Genomic DNA, 15774 nt, shown 5'->3' with positions numbered 1-15774 from the left:
GTTCAATATGGCAAACAAAGTAATAACTTGATCTAAGTAAGAGTTTTTATTTCTTCCTGATTTGTAAAAAATCCTTACGTGATAGAAAAAAAAAGAATATTATTTTGGAAATCTGCATAGCTGACTCATGTAAAATATTTATTAAAACCAAAACAACTTTTATGAAGTTCAAACTTGCAGGCCTGTGTTATCAATGCTTAAAATGAATATATGCATGTACATATATATATATTCTGTAATGTAGAAGAAATGACAGCTACAAGACATCTTTTATTTGGTGCAGATGAATAATGATGAAATACTGTTTTTTAAATTTATTTAAACTATCCCAGATTTAGTCAAATCAAGGGTAAAAGAACTCAAATAAATTCTGGCAGGACGAATCTGAATTCCTAAGTTATACTTACACTCGGCTACAGTTTTAATATATTTGATCTATTTCCTGTCATTGTTTTAATAATTATAACAATGTTAGAGTGAAATTTTCCCCATAGTTGCTCTATAAAAATGAACATCCTTCAATTCCAATTTAATAGATGAAATATGAAACATAATAACTCAAATTATTTAATCAATTAATTCAATTATCATTTGAGTCCTAGCATTTTGAGTTGTTGCTCTCATAATATATCATGTTATATCTAACAAACCAATGGTAAAAGGAAGCATGAGATCTACAGCTAACTATAAAGCTATAAAACCTAAGATCTCTTTAGAATAAAAGAAGGTGTAGATTACACAAAAAACAAAGGTAATTATTCCTCACATTACAGGTTTAACAACATATAAAACTAAAAACACTATGATGACAGAAGGCCATTCAGTATAATTGAGTTCCCTTTTCATCCACACACACACAAACACACCAACTACACTTAATACATCTCTTTTTTTTTTTTTTGTTTCATAACACTAATGCTCTTCTTGCACTAGCAAATCTTTTCAAAATTTCCATGCTTTACATGAATAACATTTCACTTCTTAACATTAAAATCCATTTTTCATATTCTGGCCCATTCACTAAAACTGTCAAATTCCTTTTGAATAATAAAAATTCTTGACAGAATAGGCCATTTCTATCATTGTAGTATAAACAACAAAATTACAAGTGCTACTGTAGAAGAAGCTACAGTACCCCTGGTGAACTGAACCCAATAGGTAAGTTGCTAAGTCAGGAAGTTTATAGATCTGAAATGCAAAGTACAGGTGAGTCTGACTCGGCCACAAGAAAAAAAGAGACTAATACAGTGATTTCATATTAAAACAATATTGTATTAAACAATTGAGAGAGGCACATGATTTCAGGAGTGAAAAAACAATACTTTTCTCTTTATTTGCAAGGTCAAGTTTCTGTTATCTGAACACTAGAGGGCAAAAGATGAAATGCACTCAACAAAAACCAGGATCATTCTTATCAACAATTAACTTTACTCAGAACTCTATTACAATACTAAGATCCATTAGACTACTCAGTATATCATGTCATTGAGGTTATCAATGAGGCAGAACTACCCAAAAACCAAAATTTTCAATTTCTCTTTCTCCCCCATGTATAATCAACATATCAGAAAGCACATTAAGACCAGTTTAACAAATTATTCAGCAAGTCAGCCAAGTATGAATCTCAATAAAGGCACGAGTAATGCAGCTTTAGCTTAGGTGGATTCTCTTTGTCTAGAACTAGACAAACTTGCTCTTAAGTTCAGAAACCTGAACTAAAATTTAAAAAATAAATATATATAAATATATATATATATATAGTATCGTTTAATTTATGTTTCTACATTTCACATAGCAACCCAAATCATTAACAAAATAATGAACAACAAATAGAAATTTTGAAAAAACAAAACCTCCAACAAATATGCAAGAAAAGTTTTATTTCTTTGATCATGTAAATTATTAGACCTGAATAATGGCTTACTTTTGAAAATCTTCTTCCAGACTTGCTAATCGAGCTCTGCAATGCTCATTCTGGGATCGGACCTCTCTCAGACATGCTTCTGCCTCTTGCCGATGCATTTTTTCTTTCTCCAATTCTGCTCTTAAGTCTTCACTCTATTTGGAAATGCACAGAGTGAGAAATATTCTTTATAGAGAATAATAAATAATATGAAATAGGTCTTCTGGATAATTCTTTTCATCCAGTTTTAATATTGGAACGTAATTTTTAGCAAAGGCTTATTACAATTATGTACTTACTTAATAAACACAACAAAAATGTATTTAAATTAATTATGTTGCTGTAACAATAGAATTCTGCTTCAAATATGTAAACAAAAACTGGGCAATGTTCTTTTTGAACATCAAGAACATGTAATTATAATTAGTTGAAAGAGCAAAATCAAACTGTATAAATATATGTTTAAATTTTACAAATCACAATGAATAAGAATTTTATAACTTAAAAAAATAACAAAAGTTGTGTTTGTTTCTTTTAAATACTTTAAATGGACACATTTACATGATGTACAAGTTACAGTATTAATGCACAAGTACAAGGGCATCAAAAATCCATCAAAGTGATTAACTCATACCTCAGTCTTCAAACTAAGTTTTTGTTCTGGTGCCTATTAAATACTATTAAGTGCCTATTAAGTTTTTCAGCTGAAACAGTTATTCAGCTTTTTGTATATTTTACTATGCTGCATTACATAAAATGCTAAAGGCACAGATCAATAGCTCACAGCAAACCTCATTAAATGTTTACTTACATTAATCAGGGAGTTATTGAAAATTCAATAATAATAATAACAACATACATGATGTAAGAAACAGCCACCTGTGGTTTCATATTGTTGCTAATAGAAACATAAGAAAGAGCAAGGTGAAAGAAGGATATTTCGCACAGTGAACTAATGAATCTCTCCATTCAGCAAAAGAGTCAATGTATTCATACAAAACTAAGTTAGTCCTTGATGTATGTATTTAATAAATGTTTAAAAGAATACACACTAATTGTAGTTTTTGGAAAGTTTGAATTTTGCTATTTTAAAAATCTCTGCATTGAATACCAAACACAGTGAACTCACTATTTTCTGTAGGAGTCTAACCATAAATATATGCTTCCTTATCTTAAACTCGTTACCCCTGATACTCCAGCTTTTTCAATCCATCTTTCAAACATACCATCTCCTAACTTTGGTATATACTTAACCAATAAATCAAAAATGCATCGAAATAAATTTTACTGTTATAAAAATGAACTTATGATAATTTTAAATTACCAGTAACTAGAAAGTGTGGACCCAATTATCAATTCTTGAAAAATGTCCTTATGATTTTCTTTTACTTATAGATTTAGGTTATGCACAGTCTATTTCAAGTAATAAAACTCAAAATGTTTTATATAATTTTTGCAATATTTAACAAACAACATTTGTCATTAGTAATACTTGTAAGGTAACCAAGCTCAGAAGCAGGTTTTTAGTCCTTTTCTTTCAACAACACATGCACATAAATCCCTGTTAAGTATTAAAACTAAACTCTCATTATAAAAACAACAAAATGGTATTGTATAACTAATAAAAAATGGGAAGATGACAGGTCAGAATTGAGGCCATCTGACATTGGGCCCATCAAGGTCACCTAGACCCTTACTGTGCTTACACGAAAACTAGCTGATTATGTCTATGCTTATGAAAGAAATTTAGTCCTAATGATGCCTACAAAATTTAGTAAATTAAATGTCAAGAAATAGCTCATGGTTACAAACTTTAAAGGTGTCTTATAAAAAATCAACATTGATTCACTAAAGGGAATTCTTCCCTTACTAATCTGATAACTTTTTGAGAAAGTTATGGGTTATCTGGATGATAAAAAAGCCTTTGGTTAGCTAAAAAACAAAAACAATCGCATTTGGCCAGCTGGGGAAAAACTATTAAAATGATGATGGTGAGGTATTATACAATTACGTGGATCAATTATTCAGTTTGACAAATATTTAGCAAGTGACCTTTAATTATAATAAATAAATGTAAGACAATGCATTTTGGTTATCATAATTTGGAACATGTGTTTAATATAGATGGGAGTCCACTTAATAGCATGACTGGAGAAATGGATATTGACTAAATTGGGGATAATTCCATCAAACAAATGTTCTGTGGTTAGTAACAAAGTTAACGTGGTTTTATTTTTAGGGTGTATTTATGAACATATCGATTAAAAGTCAAAAGACGTAATTATCTCCTTATACATATAATCAGCAAGCCCTCACTTAGAATACTGTGAAAAGTTTTGGTCTAAATATATATACGAAAGGTTACTGGCTTATTGAGTTATTGGAATGGAAGGGGTTCAGAGGAATGCCATTAGGGTGGCTCAAAGGATGGAAGGGTTATCTTATGGGAATAGGTTAACATATCTTAATTCCTAATGAGTGGATCCATAGAATAAAGTATAAAATCCTTCTAGTTCTTTGTGTTAAATTCTTAACTTACGATGAGAGGCCACTTGTTTATGATTTAGAAAAGACAGGCTTGGCTCTAGTTGACAGTTTTATTTTTCTAACACTGGGTGATTGGCTTATGCTGTCATTAGTTGCATTCGGCACTTTACATGAGCTAAGAAGGGGAATCGATAATTTTCCTAAAAATAATGAGTGGGTTTAAGTTTCTGCTATCTGTTAAAAGGACTGGTGGTGAAGAGAAAGCCTAGCACAGTAGAAGTAGAAAGACGAAATGGGCCCTTATCCGTATATTACGTTAAAATTAATTTATTCGGGCGTTACCGCCAAACACCCTTCAAAGTTCTACACCGCAGCAAACCACTAATACTCTTCGATAATATCCGAGTGTTTTACCAATCTTGACTTTTAAAATACTAAGCAGCTGTGCGTTTGAACTTGCCACTTTATAGAAGTTACAGGACTTAGTAATTACAAAACTGCCATGACACGTTACCGTGTTGGGCCGTTTTCAAATTGAAGAACATTTTACTTCAAAGACATATGGTACGTCCTCTAGTGATAAAAGTGAGTACATTCTAAATACTTTCCACAATAACTTTTGGATTCGAGTAACTGAAATCTACCAATCCAGGAAAACAAAACCTAATTATTACATGATAAAATATGTGTGTGTGTGTGTGTGTGTGTGCATATATATATATTATACATAAAATAAGAAGTTATAAATCCATGTCTCATGATTAAAGTTATTTACTCTTACGGACTATTTCCTTGAGTATTGCATATTCTTAAGTCTTTTTTAAATTCTGACATACTTTTACAAAATTTCAAAATAAACTTTGTTTATGTTTGTTTGAAGTTAAGCACAAAGCTACACAATGGGCTATCTGTACTCTGCCCACCATGGGTATTGACACCCGATTTCTAACGTTGTAAGTCCGTAGACATACCGCTGTGACACTGGGAGGGGGGCTTTGTTTATGATTAACGATAAAACAAATTACTCAAACATAGCATTATTTCACCACTGAAGAGTTAGTAGTAAATTATGGATTAAAAGGTGAAGTACACACACACACACACACACACATACATACATACATATATATTAACATACATTACTATGCCTGGTATCACTTGAGAAAAGAATTTAATTTTTGGAAAGTTCCACGACAAGTGTTTGTTTTTAACGAAAAAATCTAATCAATGAGTAAAAGATACAACTTGCAAAATATTCTCTCGCAAAAAAAACAATTTTCTTTTTCAGTTGATTTTTTTATCCAATTTTGAGCTAGAACATGGACATACGTAGATAATCATCTCGTTGTCTACAAAATTGAATGAATACATCAAATACACTTAGAATGCATCTTTTCTCACGCTGAATTTGGAAATTAAGATTTGACAACACACATTACACGCTGGACGTGAACAATACATCAGATATGAAAGGTAAAAAGAATATACATGATATCCAGTAAGTTTTGCATAAAAAACACACCACACCTCTCAATATTTGCGAATTCACGTTCTAAACAAAAATGTTTATAAATAAATGGAGGCTGTAGCGGTTAATAAAGCTGCTTTAGTCAATTTTCAGGTATTCAATTTAAAACTTGTTTATTGTTGGACATACAGATTATAATATCTATGGTTACAACGTTTCACCAGGTTAACTTCGCTTCATCAGGTACAACAATTAAAAGAAGTGAACTCTAGATCTAGATAATGCGAAAAACTAGAGGATGGGTGCATTGGTATTTGATTGGTTGAGTTTAACAAGACTGTAGAACATAAAAAAGATGAAATTTAGTTGAATGAGCGGCAACTGCTATATTTCTATACATGAGGAATCTTATAAAATCAACTGGAAATCAGCCAAATTAATACCTACAACTGACATTAGCGTAAGCTGACCTTCAATGGAGTTTGAAGTTTGGCAATCTTTGAATTAACGAACCTTCCACAATTTTTCTTTCGACATTTACTGAAACTCATTACATGCTTATTTAACTTACTGTAAAAATAAAAAATCAAATATGGTGATAACTCCTCATTCGTTTTTTTTTTCTGTTTTTTTTTCGGCGAAATCTACTTATAATTTATAGCGACACCTAGTGTTTCTATTTTGATTAATTTTAAAGTACAATTCATTCAAGCGTTCATAAAGCAATCAGAGCTAGAGCGGCGGAATGTAAAGATTAGGTTATTCGAGTTACTTCATACAACTGCAACCACAAGGATAGTAGACACTGTTCATCTAGTAATTTCTTATTGACACACCCTGTACGTTAGGAACATACGGGCCAATCAATTAACATTTTATTTGATCAGAAATCGCACTGTCGGTATGAAATCACTTGCGACCGTAACAATTTATAAATGAAGTACAGAAATGGAAAACATTACATAAATGTTTTACCAAAGGTGTTTGTAAATTAAAAATAGTAAATATTATTTGGAAATCAAATAAATTGAGGTAGTTTTTTATGTGACATACTTCTTTGATACTACAGTGAGATAGTATCATCAAACAGTATTTTTGAATGATATGTATAGCATTTTACACGTGGATACAGAAAAACCCTTAACTTCTTTAAGTTGGAAATAATCTATAATTTTTCAAATTTTGCCTGACGTACCCACATGTTCAATATGAATTTACCAAACAAGTTCACAAAACATACTGTATTAAACATTACTAAGAATAATGCAACTTCCTGTAACGAGCTTTTCCATTTTTCATCAGTAATTAATCTCGTAAGTTGATTGATGTTTTGTTTTCGAAATTTATCGCAAAACTACCCTACAGACACGTACTACGTGCGCATAGTTGTTTCTAATTTTGACCTGACAGATTAGAAGAGAAGGCAGTACCCACCGTCAACTCTCTGCGGCAAGGAGGCGTGAGCCACAAACCCTAGGATTTACAGACGAAGCATGCTAACCACAAGACCACGCCCTATTAAGGTTATGTGGTAACAGATCAATTTCGGGCACTAGTCGTTTTGATATTACTTGGAGCCCAAAAAAACAGCATCGTGTTTAGTTAAAAATACTTTGGTAAATCTCTATTTGTGTAAAAGTTCAAGTTGTAAATATTATAACTCGGATTACATTGCGGACACAAAAATTATGTAGCGCCGTCTTTTGTTAATAACAGTAAACAATGGAAGCACTCCTAAAAATACAAGTACAAAAGCAACATGACTTTTTTGCGCTATTTACTACCGTAGACAAACATCTTTAACTGTATAGACTTACTATAATATCTATGTTAATTTACGGTAAAATTTCGTCTTAAAATCTACAAACAATATATATATAAATATATATGTGTTAATGCAATAATGGAAATAAAAAGCAGTGACATAATTTTTAGCACATATTTACGAGGTAGAAAAAGAAAGCTTTCTAACTTTAATCTAATACCTAGGAACAAAGACAGTTTTTCCTGCACTAGTCACACACTATCTATCATAGCTTGCTTATGGTCAGAAATTGTTAATAATACCTAACTAAAAAGTAACCTAAAATTAATAAATCTAGTCCAATATAACAAACTGACCAGTAGTACTTAATGCTATAAATCAATACATCAGATTACTAAAATCTATTATGATTAAACAGCATTGATTCCTCAGCTGGGTACCCTCTCTATTAAAGATATTTTCAACTGTTATTTCAATATCTCACAAGCTTACAAAATTTAGGTTAGTCCTAAATCCATACTAAGCAAGCCAATAGTGCGAAATAAGCTACAAAAGCGTAAAAAAAAAACATATCTAAGTCTATTTTAAACATTATAACCCATGATATTAGATAAAACTATATTGAAAACAAAGTTAATCATTACTTACAGAAAATAAATCTTTAGCTCTTAATATTCATACAGCTTACTAATATCCCAAACGTGAACATACTTAAAGTGATGAAGTGTTACCAGTTATCTACGTACATGAATTAAATCACCACAAGGAAGTTATATAATGATGATGATAATAATAAACACCAGGAACAAATCTAACTAGCTGCCTGGCTGAAGAATTAGAAGGATATTCTGTCACTGATTTCTGTTATTAAGTAGCAGCAATTTTTGGCCGTTTTCCTTGAAATAACGGCACCCCATAGTTTATCGATTACGTCCTCTCCTATTCGCTTGCATTACAACTAGACAAATACTTCTCTAGAGACTCATTAATTCTGAGGATTGTATTGGATACACCCACCGTTGGATTCACTTAGCACATTCTTCGAGGACAAAAGCTATAACAACAGGATTGTTCAGGCTTCCCCCAGTTAAAAGTGTAAAAGCTGTAAGGTAAATAAAACTAATTTCATTGTTTTTATTCAAGCCAATGACTTTATTCTGTCAAAACTAAAACAAACATTACCAAAACTACCTACATAAAGCAAGAGAGCTGTGCTTATTACAAGGTTTTAACTATAAAATGAAAAATAATACTGCTCAGGATTAGAGTACAGCGGATGTCCCGGTAGAACATAGAGACTACAGAGGCCTTCTAACTGTAGTTAATAACTCCCATAAGTGTGCTTTGCAGTTGGAAATATGAAATAGTAACGAAATGTGAAAGCTAACAAGATATAAATAAATGAATGTATTAAAAGTTCTGAAAGTGGTTACAGACAAAAAAAAATCTCAGTCTTTTTCTTATAATGTACTCAAAATTTTATATGTTGTTTGAAACACATATCCTTTAATGTCACTTGCAGTCAGCGGGCAGTTTAGGTTGATGGAAATTACAATTAATTAAAATACTATTGCCTAAGCAAAGCATAATTTTTTTAGGTGTAACTAAATAATGAACCAATTCGTCACAAATATCTCAATCATCTTAGATTCTATAAACAAGATTTTTCAGATGAATGTTTCAGTATTGATGTGGAAATAATAGCCCTCAAATTAAAAGACCTTACAAAATTACTAAAAGGGCTTATTCCCCTTTTGCAGTCCCCCCTCGCCAGATCAGCAGTAAGTTTACTGATTTACTGATTTGGGGTTCGATTCCTTGCTGTGGACAGAATGCAGATAATCCATCGTGTAGCTTTGAACTATGGAAACAACATCCTCTGTTGCAGTTTGAATATTTAACAAAGCTTTCAAGAAAACAAGTCGCCAAGTTTAATCTCAAAGCATTTTTTTTTTTTGTAGGATATTAACCAGAAACGGTACCAGCTACTCGAACGTTCGAGAAAATTCGTGTTCATGTTCAGCTACAACGATGATTTTCATTCATTTAATATTCTGAGAAGTGAAGGCAACACATTTTATGTGGTCATATTTATTTAATTAACATTTTTTCTATTGGCTACAAAAATAATGCAATATTTTGCATACGTTTTAAAAATATAAGAACATAAATTAATACACATTGACTTCGGCATTCTAAAGATTTTAGTGTGTAAATAAAGAAAATTTTGCGTTAAAAAATTCAGTATTCCTTTTGTTTGGAACATTTTGCTTATATATATACTAACAATTTTGAATACAATATATGTACATGATACGTTAGTTATATGTACATGTTCATATGATACACATATAACCTAACAGGTATAGTTTTGTATGTGAATAATCATTCTCGTGGGTAAGCAAAACCGCGAAATATTTGAATTTACTTTAAGTGTGTAAACTTATATTTGAATAATATACTCAGTTCAGTTTCTTTTGCGATGATAAACGGTTTGGTTTTTCATTTCCTTTTGAAAATATTTTACGCAAAACTTGAATTAATTCGTCTGTTTGCTGTTAACTACATAGCTATACAACGGGCGTGTCCATCGCAGGGACCAAACCTACAATTTCAGCACTAACCTAAATTGGTAAAAATAATTCAGAGGCTTGAATTACATTAACTGAAGGTATGGTTTTATTCTCAAAAGGGACACGCAGCGGACAAACTGAAAACTTGTTATCCTTTGAAACATCTTAATCGTGAAGTATAATACTAAAACCTGCTTTTTATTTGGTTGTTTGTTAGGTTTTTTTCCCCGGAAAGCGAGAGTAGCAATTTGTAAAAAAATAAATACATATATGTTGTTTGTGTCAAATATCCTCTAATTTCATTTGTAGTCAATGGGTAGTTTAGATTGTTGGAAATAATTAATTAAAATACTATTACCTCAGCAAAGCTTAATTTTTTGGCCATAATTAAATACTGAACCAATTCGTCACAAATATCTCCACCATCTTCGATTCTTTAGATAAAGGATTTCTCAAGAAAGTGGAGTATTTCGATGAATATTTTAATACTGATGTGGACATAATAGCCCTCAAAGTAAAACCGCCCCCCAGTGGCACAGCGGTATGTCTGCGGACTTACAACGCTAGAAACCGGGTTTCGATACCCGTGGTGGGCAGAGGACAGATAACCCATTGTGTAGCTTTGTGCTTAACTTCAAAACAAAGTAAAAACCTTACAAAAAGACTTATAATTACTTATATGATCAATTAATTGGAAAATCAATTACGTAATATAACAGATATGTTGCAACCTGTTTTTTTTTTACATCAACTACACAGATTTAATAAAAAATTTAAACAACAACTTAATAAAAGAAACTTCCAATTCATTTTGAAAAATTAAAATAATTTGATACGGTGATTATCATTATAACTTTCCTCTAATATACAAAGTATGATATATATTATTTCAAAATCATGTCGCTAGTTGCAAAATATAGATATAAATAGGTTATGATATCAGTGTTGCTTTGTACTGGGGAAAATTTAGAAATAGTTATTCCATATATATAATATTTTCAAGTACAAATAATAAAGGCTGTTTTACCACTCTTTATCTACTACTTCTTGTATATACCAGTACAGTATATACCTAAATACACATTAATACCACACAATGCTTATACTGTCACCAGTAGTGCTTGTTAAAGGTTAAATCCCAAGACCTTTGTAGCTTCTGGAGTTCCGCCGTTAAACTGAGTATATTCAGTCAACTGGGACGATCAGATAGGTAGGGAAATGCGTATGTATCGATAATAATGGTTATATAGTTAGTGATATACTAAATCATGTTCGATATTCGTTGATTCATGGACAACGTTCTCATTTCATCCTTTCTTTAGGATCTCCAAGTGTTTACAAACTTAGAAACGTGTGTTGATCTGGAGATCTGTGATGTAACCTGATGTGTTCAAATACGCTATGACGTAATTTACTGATGAACTAAATGTAGTAAAGAAATTATTTCGTATGGCATGTTTTCTAAAGAGAAGTGTTTGATTAAGTGGTTTTACATGTAATCAAACAAACCAGGAGACATGTTTATCTTAATCACTACATTCATTACAGAGTTATTGAATCTGGAAACTGCTAGTCGCGAGCACGTACCCGAAAATAGGAGCTTGGAGTGAAAATAATTTATTACCTATTTATATATCACCAAATACCACTATTTACACAAGATAAATAAGCTGAGACTTACAAAAGTCTAAAGTGTCACAACTTCAAGTTTGTGCCAACATTGCATGCTTTCTGTAACACTATATTTATGCAATAAACAGCGTGTGTTAAATATTTCTTTATATTTTGCATCGTTCATATTATGAAAATTATTCCCACAAATACAAGAAAAACTTTAAATTTTATTATTGTTATAAACAATATTTATAATGTTGTGATTTGTTTAATTTAGATACTAGATAAAGAGCGCATGATGTTAAGATCAAACAAGTATAGAAATATCCAGAACAAGTGTGGATTATAAATACGATGTTCCGCGAAGCGTCGAGAGGTTAGAGTGTGAGTTGAAAAATAGTCAAGTTTCTTTCATGATAGAAAATTGAATAAATCAATGTGCTTTCGTGAATTATTTGACTCTGTGTTTGATCCGCACTTATCCCTTAGCAAGTTACATCGTACAAATAAGATGATTTGTTTTACGTTAGTTAACATCATTTGTAACGTAGGCCTATAAAAACTGACGGCAGTGTACAATGTGTGTAAAAACGTTAAAGGAGAAGAAATTATTTCTTATCATTACATGGACTGAACCTTGAATTATATTCAACAGATAATTTAAGAGGACCTGCCAATGAAAGAACAACGTTATTGTAATTGTTTCACCAAATCCTTAATTATTTAACGTTCAACAATTGTTTTCACGAAAGTAATTAGATTAGTACGGTTAACGTTAATCTAAAAGTCAGACTTCGTGTTTTGAACTCACTAAAAACTATAGCATGTACGCATGTGTGAAAATGCATAACATTAATATATATATATCTGTGTGCATCCGAAATTACGTCATAAATTAAGAGTAAAAACACAAAACCGACGTTTTTTGGCACAATGAAAGGTAAAATATTTATTATTAATTATAGAGAAGTAGTTTCGGCAACAACGTGACCATTATCAGGGCTAATGTCTATGAGGGTTAGCTTAACCTATATTCAGCGACAACTATTAATGGGTAAGTTCATTTTTAAAAACAAGATCACGAAACAAGGGGAGGAAAGTAGATCGTAAGTGAGGGATTACTTACGATAAACAAGTATTCCAACAGGACATGGTGATTGGTCCGTCGTTTCTATTTTTACATACAGACCTGTTTTTAATTACACAAATACTCTCTCTTAAGTTCCTTTCTGTGTTCGGTTTTGCATCCATTAAGATTTTTTCCAGGCATAATTATAAACACAGGTGCAGAAATATTCAGCTACAGTGCAAGACATTGTGTCATAATGTTTTGTGTCATACTGACAATGAATGTTACACCAATAAAACACTTGATATAGTGACAACACCTAGTAGACGCTTGATAATGAATGTTATACCACGAGGACACTCGATAAAGTGACAACACCTAGAAGACGCCTAATAATATATATGATACCATGAGGACACTTGATATAGTGACAAATAACACCTAGAAGACGCCTAATAATATATATGATACCATGAGGACACTTGATATAGTGACAAATAACACCTAGAAGACGCCTAATAATATATATGATAATGATAAATATAAGTGATACTTAGGGAGAGGATTGATAGCGATTTAAGGCATTTGATAGATATAAGTGATAATTAAGGGGGGGGGACGTTTGATAAATGGTGAAAAATGTTTGATATATATATATATTTAAGCGGCACCTAGTGGGAAGATCGATAGCGATGAAAGGTGTTTTATCGTGATGAATACCGTTTGATAGATGTGACACCTGATAGTGATAACTCACACAGGTAGGCTTGTTTAACACGCATACTAGCTCAGGAAATAACATAGGTTTTTCAGGTGTATAACAGGTCAGAAACTATAAACATTGTGGACGTTCACTTTATCATAATTTTTTATGTCCATATAACAATCTAGCTACGTAGGTATTTCTACGCTTTGAGAACGTCTCTTTGTTTCAATAAAATTGAATATGTATACACACACACATAAGTCAGGGGGCACGTGCTGTGACAACAAGTCGATAATGGGCAAGTTACATTAAAATAAATATAAGCGCAAGATTTAAAAATAGACTGAATAGTATCTACTCATTATTTAATTGAATTTTATTTGTAACTCACAGTTATAAGTACGTTAATCTATTTTTAATAACTATTCTGCAGCTTATCATAAAACACAAGCTAGACATACTGTCAGCTGAATCATTCAGTTTAAGCAACTTATCGTACTATGTAGACCTGGCCAGGAGTATGTAGGTGTGAATAAACAGCCACAGGTTTCCCGAAGCGTAGATGGAAATATGAAGAATTTATCCTGACCAGAACGTGATATTACAAAATGGTGTTTGTCCGGTCTGTGCAAGTAAAACGGTATTGTACTTGTACATTTACGCTCTACTGAGAAACATGCCGCTGGCCGTTCAATACGTTTGTTTTGTTTGTTACATTTCGCGCAAAGCTACTCGAGGGCTATCTACGATAGCCGTCCCTAATTTGGAAGTGATAGGCTAGAGGGAAGGCAGGTAGTCAACACCAACTCTTGATCTACTCTTTAGCAACCAACAGTGGGATTGATCGTCACGTTATAATGCAGAACTTTTGAATACGATATGGTTGTGCTAAATATATTTATTTCCTTGCAAGTAAATATGGCGGCTTGTGAAATTAATGTTAATTTATGGTCCAATAGGGGTTTCCAGAACTCCCCTGGCGACGCCTTTGCAGTAATACCAACATGGATGGAGGAGGAATTAAGAGTAGTTGGTGTTTATCATTGACATTTTAGTAAAATACCAAACACAGAGGCCTCCGATTACTAAACAGGCCATTAAACACACAAATTATTAATAACTCGTTTGTTTGTTGTTTTAGAGCAAAGTCACATTGGGTTATCTGCTGCGTCAACAGCGTGGAATCGAACCCCGGATTTTAGCATTGTAAGTCTGTATTAATAGCTACTACTCGATTATGTTTGCTAATCAATTACTTAAGTGTTCACATACACATTTTTTATGGGTTTATAAAGCATGAACGATACGTTTTCAAAAACCATGTTTTCCTGCACAACAAAAAAGTGTTATATTGAAAAACCTTGTGGAGATATTCCATAATGACGTAAAAAATCGTTATACAGTTAGCATTTAATTAGTACACAAAAATAAGAAGAAAAACGTATCGAAAACATGTTGCCAAATTATCACATACATGTATATACATGTATACAATGATAATTTAGCTAGAGTGTTTTAAAGCTAGACAAATATAGTTAAAAGTCTGTTGAACAGTTCTACATCACTATAAGCCCCCCCCCTCCCAGTATCTTAGCTGTAAGTGTGAAGGCTTATAACGCTAAAAACTGGGTTTTAATACCCGTGGTGAGCACATCACAAATTGCCTATTTTCTAGCTTTGTACTTATCAATAAACCTCTCTAGAAAATTAAATTCGACATCTGTTGAACAGTACTACCTTTATAGAGCATCAGATTCGACATCTGTTGAACAGTACTACCTTTATAGAGCATCAGATTCAACATCTGTTGAACAGTACTACCTTTATAGAGCATCAGATTCCTCTAGAAAGGTAGTACTGCTCAACAGATGTTAAGAAGATTCAACATCTGTTGAGCAGTACTACCTTTCTAGAGCATCAGATTCAACATCTGTTGAGCAGTACTACCTTTCCAGAGAATCAGATTCAACATCTGTTGAGCAGTACTACCTTTCTAGAGCATCAGATTCAACATCTGTTGAGCAGTACTACCTTTCCAGAGCATCAGATTCAACATCTGTTGAGCAGTACTACCTTTCTAGAGCATCAGATTCAACATCTGTTGAGCAGTACTACCTTTCTAGAGCATCAGATTCAACATCTGTTGAGCAGTACTACCTTTCTAGAGCATCAGATTCAACATCTGTTGA

General features: G+C 32.2%; 1 protein-coding gene across 3 annotated transcripts in view; it reads right to left on the bottom strand.

The window, feature by feature from the left end:
* Positions 1 to 15774, bottom strand: part of LOC106459576 — a 48246-nt gene that overhangs the window by 27943 nt on the left and 4529 nt on the right. For all 3 annotated transcript variants that reach the window (XM_022386085.1, XM_022386087.1, XM_022386086.1), the window contains exon 2: positions 1925 to 2058. In XM_022386085.1, coding sequence (XP_022241793.1) covers positions 1925 to 2058 — 134 coding nt within the window. The remainder of the gene's footprint in view (positions 1 to 1924; positions 2059 to 15774) is intronic.

Source organism: Limulus polyphemus, unplaced genomic scaffold (genome assembly GCF_000517525.1).
Source record: "Limulus polyphemus unplaced genomic scaffold, Limulus_polyphemus-2.1.2 Scaffold631, whole genome shotgun sequence".
Lineage (NCBI taxonomy): Eukaryota > Metazoa > Arthropoda > Merostomata > Xiphosura > Limulidae > Limulus > Limulus polyphemus.
Note: the sequence above shows the minus strand (reverse complement) of the source record. Positions and strands in the feature narration are given on the sequence as shown.